This window comes from Orycteropus afer, unplaced genomic scaffold (genome assembly GCF_000298275.1).
Source record: "Orycteropus afer afer isolate SDZICR_OR568_19922 unplaced genomic scaffold, OryAfe1.0 scaffold00471, whole genome shotgun sequence".
Classification (NCBI taxonomy): domain Eukaryota; kingdom Metazoa; phylum Chordata; class Mammalia; order Tubulidentata; family Orycteropodidae; genus Orycteropus; species Orycteropus afer.
Window position 1 is genome coordinate 1,019,807 of NW_006922058.1, and position 6,573 is coordinate 1,026,379.

The following is a 6,573-nucleotide window of genomic DNA, read 5'->3' on the forward strand; positions in this document are numbered from 1 at the left end:
AGCACCCCTCACCCTGGGCTGCTCCATGGCCCAGCCTCCAAGGAGGGGGCGGCCTGACAGGGGTGACCTGGCCTGTCCTGTGTCAGCCGCCAGCTCTGGGGCTGCCGGTGAAGGTGGTACTTCTGGCGCAGCCCACCCCTCCCCGGAGCAGTCTGCAGGCCTGGCTGAGGCAGGGCCGGTTCCACCCTTTCAGGGGAGGGGCGAACTGCAGTAGGCCCCCTCTCCAGAGCCTCACAGGGGACACAGCCCCCTCCCCCAGGCACCTGGCAGGGTCCTGCTGGCTTTCCTCTGTAGCCTGCCTCGTCTCAGGGGCAGGAAGGGAGAGGAGTACCCCCAGCACTCCCGAAGCCAGGGCTGTGGGCCTGAGGCATCCCGAGTGGTACAGCCCTACTTGCCACCCCACCACTGTGAGGTCTGAAGTTTTCACAACACTCTGGTCTGATTTTGGCGCTTTGCACATCTGTCAGCAGGGAATGATCTCAGTCAGGTGATGTTACCTGTCTGGGGGGGGCTACCGCCCACACAGGCCACACGTGTTCCCCAGGATCCAAAGCCTGACACCCGCCTGGGCTCAGTCTGATCCAGGTGAGGGGCCCCTTTGCCTGGCACCCATCCCTCACCCACTCCAGCTCAGCCTCCAGAGGTCGGGCCACCAGCCTGCTGTCCCCGAGAACGGAGAAGCCTGCTCAGCTGCTGGGGGGGAGAACAGTGGCCCTTGTGCGGCCACCGGGTGTCGGGAGTGCCGGCGTGCCAGTCCCGGGCGTCTCGGGTAGAGAATGGCACTGCCCCCGCAGTCGGCCGAATTGTCCATTCACGAAGGGCCCTGGCTATTAATAGCCTGCCTCAGTTACCGAGTCACTGTAAATGCCCCCCCCAACCCCTCACACTGGCCCGTTGAGCAGTGCCGGCCGCCCAGCGTCCACACAGTCGCCTGGGCACAGGCCCATCTGCCTCCCTGTCAGTCCTTGCCAGGCTGTCCCTGCCCCCCGTGGGTGCACCCCAAGCCAGGTGGGGTAGTCTGGGTTCATCCTCCGTGGGCCACTCTGCAGTGGTGTCTCCCCCTTCCTCCCCTGCTGGGGGGCACCTGTTGTGGCCCCGGAAGGGCTCCTGCCCAGGGCTACGGTTTCCCTCCATCAGGGCGCCCTCCTGTTCCATGGGTCCGCTCCAGGGGCAGTGGCAGCGGTTTGACCCTTTGTTGCTTCTGGTCACCATCCAGAGGGAGGCTGGGACCCTGTTGCCCCTGCCCAGTGGGCCCAGCCTCTGTGCTGCCCCAGCCTTGGCCTCTGCTCCAGGTGCCATTGGCTTAGCCCATGAGGGTCACAGGGCTCTGCCAGGCCCCATGGAACACTGACCCGGCCCCCACCCCACCCAGACTCTCCCACCCCACGAGGTGGGCATCGCAGAAGTCCCATCCCCGTGCACAGGAGCCTTGTCACGGGGCAGGGCCCAGCACCCCTTGCCCCGCAGGCTGCCCCTGTGGCTGATGGTGGCGGCACAGGGCGGGTGGTGGGGGCGCCGTGTTATTGCGTTGGGAGCAGAAAAGGAAAACAGCCCTGTTTACGGAAAAGGCGCGTCTATGCAGCCGCTGGCCGGCCGGCCTTCGGGGACAGAGGCCCTTTGTCGGGAAAACAGGAAGCAAAGATTTCCAGGGGCCATCAGGCCACCCGCCGGCCACCCGCCCCACTTCCGCCGGTTCAACAGCCTCTGCCGGCCACCAGCTGCCCGTCCATCCGCCCATCCGACTGTGGGCCCCACGACCCAAGCTTCTAGCTCAAGGCAAAGCCACTCACCAGACCCCAACCCCACAGTGGGGAGGGTCACCTGGTCTCCCCTCTGCACAACCCCTGGGTCACTTGGTGACAAGCACTGTGCCGTGCCCAGGGGGTGCAGCCTTGCCAGCTAGCAGGCAGCAGGCCTGTGTGAGCGCCAACTGAATGATCAGCACACCTCATGAGCTGGCTGAGCTCTCAGGGTGGAGGTAGGGGTCCCTGTTAGGATCACAGGGAGTCCCTGAGGGTGGCCTGGAGTCCCGAGGAGCGAGCAGCCGTGCCAGAGCAGGCCCTGTGGGTGCCGTGGCGATCAGAAGGGAGTGCGGGGGGTGCAGAGGCACAGGGGCAGGAGCCAGGGCAGCCACCAAAGCCAGACACTCCCAGCATGTGCTGCCCTCCCTGGCCGAACGGCCAGGTGGGTCCTGGGGGGGGGTGGGCACCATGTCCCTACTATGTGGGCCAGCACCCCCCCCACAGCTCCTACACTGCTCACTGATTACACCTGCCACAGGGCAGCTCACGCATGTACCTGTAACATACACGTACACATGCATGTGCTCCCACGTACACACCACATACACACACAGCTGCAAATGCATACACATGTACATACATGTGCACGCTCACATGCATGTTTACACTCACAACGCAACACCCTCCCATGTGCACACACAGTACCTGCATACCATAGGTGTGTGCCCATGTGTGTGCACTTAGTCAACATTCACGTGTGCATGTACACAGGCACACATGTGCACACACCCACAAGCACGGATATGCAGGCGCCTGCCATCAGCACTGTCTCCCCATTCCCACAACAGTGCACCCAGCTGTGCCCCTCCCCCAGTGACCTCTGCTGGGCCAGGACTGAGGAGGCCACCCCATCCCCCCCAGGGCTCCCCAGCTGGTCTGCGTGCGCCGGCCCTGTCCTAGCAGCTGTGACGTGCCGCAGGGTGCCTGGCGCTGGGTGGGAGCCAGGCCAGCCCGGTGGAGGTAGGGTGACTGGCAGTGCTAGGGGGCCTGCGCCCCATCCCAACAGCATGGAGTCACTTCCCCAAGGCCTTGTGGGGTCCTTAGTGGGCTGTGCTGCCTGCCCCATGTGGGCACCCTGAGGCAGCAGGGGCTGCCCCCCCATCCTGCTACCCTGGGCTGTCCCCCCGCCATCCTGGGACTTTGGGCTGCCCCTCCATCCTGGTTCCCTTAGATGCACCCCCACTATCCTGGTACCCTGGGCTGCCCCCCAACCCTAGTTCCCTGGGCTTCCCCCCATCCTGGTACCCTGAACTGAGGGCCTGGCAACAACCCTGGGGGTGGGGGTCAGGACATTGGCAAGAAGGAAAGAAAGCCAAGGATCATGGCGGGACTCCTAGGTGGGCCTGGGTGTGTACCGGGCCTTGAGTTGTTCACACTGCCTGAGACCACCTCTCTGCTCCCCTCTGCCCCACCAGCCACAGGCCCATGGAGGAAGCCTCACTGGCTGAGGGGTGCTTCCTGAAGAGGCCCCAGGCAGACTTGCCAGCTGCAGCCCCTCTGCAGAGAGTCTGCCGCTTCCTCAGGCTGGTGCTGGGCTTGGCCTTTGGACACCCCCTAGTTGCCCTCGGTTCTTCTCTCGTTCTTCCTATCGTTCTCCAACGCCTTCTGAGAATAGAGAGGCGAACTCCGTGTTGTCGGGTCTGCACGCCAGGCCCTGGCTGCTGGTGGGGAAACTGAGGCTCGGGCAGTCCCCCGCCGAGTGCATGGCTGCAGCTGCTGGGCCTGGGCTGCCTCAGGTCACTTCCGTGGCCCAGATGGCCTTGGTCCACGCAGTCAGGGCAGAGGGGGCCCGGCAGGCTGGGTGGGCAGGGAAGTAAGAGCCACCCCCACACCAAAGACTCTGTGTGGAGGCACCCCACACAGAGGGGCAGAGGAGAGGAAGGACCCTCCTGCCCCCACCTGAGACAAGGTGGGGCCTCGGCCGATGGCCGCCTCTCTGCTGGCCCGCCTGCCCCGCCGTCCACCAGTCTCTGAGGAGCTGTGTCTGTGGTGTTACTTGGGGCAGCAAGTGAGGGAGGGGCCGTGTGGATGTGAGATTCTCGAGTGGGGGTGAAGGCACTTGGGCCAAGAGGGGTGGGGGTGGGGGCAGGGCCTGGGTTCTGAGCAGGGGCTCCGAGGCTCCCAGTGCCCGCACCCCAGTGCTAAGCTGAGCACAGAGGCTGGTGTCACAGGGCAGAGAGTGGATGCGGGGGGGGGGCACTCAGGGTGGGGTGCATCTCTCAGCAAGGGGACCCAGCACCTGCACTGGGCTGGGCAGAGAGCCGGTGCTCAAGGCAGCGTGCACAGTGACCCTGCTCCAAGTCAGGCTTTCAGGGGACTGGCCACCCCTGTGGGTCCCACCCCTCCTAGAGAAGGAGGAAGCACAGAGGGGCCTGGTTGCTGGACTGTGTCCCTGAATCCCGGGAGCCCTGGCCTGCTCCCTGCGCAGTGCGGTGCAGTGCGCCTCAGCAGGGGAGTCCGTGTGCGTGTGTGTGTGTGTGTGTGCCCGCATGGCCACGTGCCTATGCGTCCACGCAGCTGCATCCGTGTGTGTGTGTGCGCGCATGTGTGTGTGTACCCGCATGGCCACATGCCTGTGCATCCACGCATCTGCATCCATGTGTGTGTGCGTGTGTGTACCCTCATGGCCACGTGCCTGTGCGTCCATGCATCTGCATCCGTGTGTGTGTGTGCGTGCGTGCGTGTGTGTACCCACATGGCCACGTGCCTGTGTGTCCACGCATCTGCATCCGTGTGTGTGTGGGTGTGTGTACCCGTATGTCCACGTGCCTGTGCGTCCATGCATCTGCATCCGTGTGTGTGTGTGTGTCTGGGTGTCCGTGTGTCCATGCCTCTATGTCTGTGGGTTTGAGCATCTGTGCATCCTCGTGGCTGTGTGTCAGTGCACGCATGCGTCTGTTCGTCCAGCCTGAGCAGCTGCAGACCCGACAGACGCCCAACTCTGGTCACTCAGTGGTGAATCCATGCCCACGCACCCACCTTTGTGGCCTTACTCCTTGAATGAGTGAACGGGTGGACTAGGGAAGGAGTGAGCGGGTGAACGGGCCGGCTCAGCCCTGGTTGCTCGCTGCTGAGCCAGCTGGATGGTGTGGTTCCCAAGTCCTCATCCTGAGCAAACAGAGAAACGGCCCCAACATGGAGCACAGTGGCCTTCTGCAGACACAGGCTGCGCCGGGTGTCTGAGGAGGCCGAGGCCCCTCCCGCCTGCTGGGGACACAAAGCCCCCACTGTTTGCTGCCAGTCCCAGAGGGACGGCCAGCCCTGATGAGGACTTCCCTCCCTGGAGTGAGCAGGGTCAGGTCAGGCCACAGGGGTGGGTCCGAGGCCTGAATGGGAGCCACTTGGTGGGCAGCCAAGGGGCTGGGTCAGCAGGAGGGCCCCCTGTCCAGCCTCGGCGCAATGCTCTCGGTCAGGTCTTGAGATCTCACTGACCATGTCATCCTTCGACCTGTGTTTTGCCGGTGGGTCGATGGGGCTGTGGGGCCCGCTGAGCTGAGGAGTAACTTGGGTTTGCGTTCCCATGTGGGCTGGGCGCTCCATAGTGGCCCCAGTGCACAGATCCAGGGACCCACAGTGTGGTGTTAGTTCACCTCCCAGGTGGGTAAGGTGGTGCCTTGCAGTGCCATCAGCCCCAGGAGAAGTTGCTTCATGTGCGGGAAGACAGTGGCTTTCTGGGAGCATCCTTCCCTGTCCCCCCCCCCACACACACACACCCCGGCTTGGGGACGGTGGTAGCAGAGAAAGGTGGCAGGGGAGGGGCGCGGCCCCTTCCTCCGGGCACTTCCTGACATCTTCATAAGTGAGCTCTGTGCGCTGAGCGGGGCTGCACAGGCTTCCACTCTCCCGGGAAGAACGAGACACATGCATTTTGCCTACAATCTGCGCGAACAGGTGGTGTGGTTTCAGAGGCTCTGGCGGAAGTTGGTGCAATTGTACTCATCTGGAAGCTTGCCTGGCTCAACCTACAGGCCCACAGTAAAACTGGATGAACTGACAGTCCCGACTGTTCATTACTTCAAAACGCATTCGAGCTCAAACACAGCAACACGTAAGGACAGCACAGGACCGGGCCATGTTGCCTTCTGTTGGTCACAGGCTGTGGGTCAGAGCCAACCCGACGGCACCTGGCACAGCACCAGAAACCCACTGCTGTGGAGTCAGTTTTCACTCGTGGCGACACTGTGTCTCGCCGGGTACAGCTGCCCCACAGGGTTTCTTCCTGTCATCTCTACAGCAGGCAGCCAGCCCATCCTTCCGCAGCGTCCTGGGTGGCTTCGACCCACCAGTCTTTAGGTTAGATATTGCCCCTGTCAAGTCGATTCTGAGCCCGGTGACCCCGTTGTCCAGAGTCGGGCTGCTCCACGGGTTTTCAGGGCTGTGACTTTCTGGAAGCAGGTGGCCAGACCTGTCTGCCAAGGGGCCTCTGGGTGAGTCCGAACGGCCAGCTCTCTGGCTGCTCCAGTCCTTAACCATCGCAAGCCGAGGGGGCCCACGGAAGAAGGAAGAAGCTTTCTGGCTTAGCTCTGTTCAGGGCGTCTTCCCTTCCTTTTTGAACAAGGAGCCCCACGCTCGTTTTGCATTGGGCCTCGCAGCCCTGACCTGCAGGCCTACAGACGGGGAGAGCCTCTGCAGCTGAGGGAGGAGGGACCAGTGGGAACCCAACGCCAACACCTCCACGCACCTCCCAGGCCCTGACCCTGACCCCTCCCGGCCTCGGGCGCCCATCCTCTGCCAACCCGAGCTGGAACACACGGGGAAGGATCTGGGACAG

General features: G+C 63.5%; 1 protein-coding gene across 1 annotated transcript in view; it reads left to right on the forward strand.

The window, feature by feature from the left end:
- CRELD2 (cysteine rich with EGF like domains 2) overlaps positions 1-6,573 on the forward strand; it is a 37,856-nt gene that overhangs the window by 15,491 nt on the left and 15,792 nt on the right. Inside the window, exon 11 of the mRNA XM_042782799.1 lies at positions 630-769. Coding sequence (XP_042638733.1) covers positions 630-769 — 140 coding nt within the window. The remainder of the gene's footprint in view (positions 1-629; positions 770-6,573) is intronic.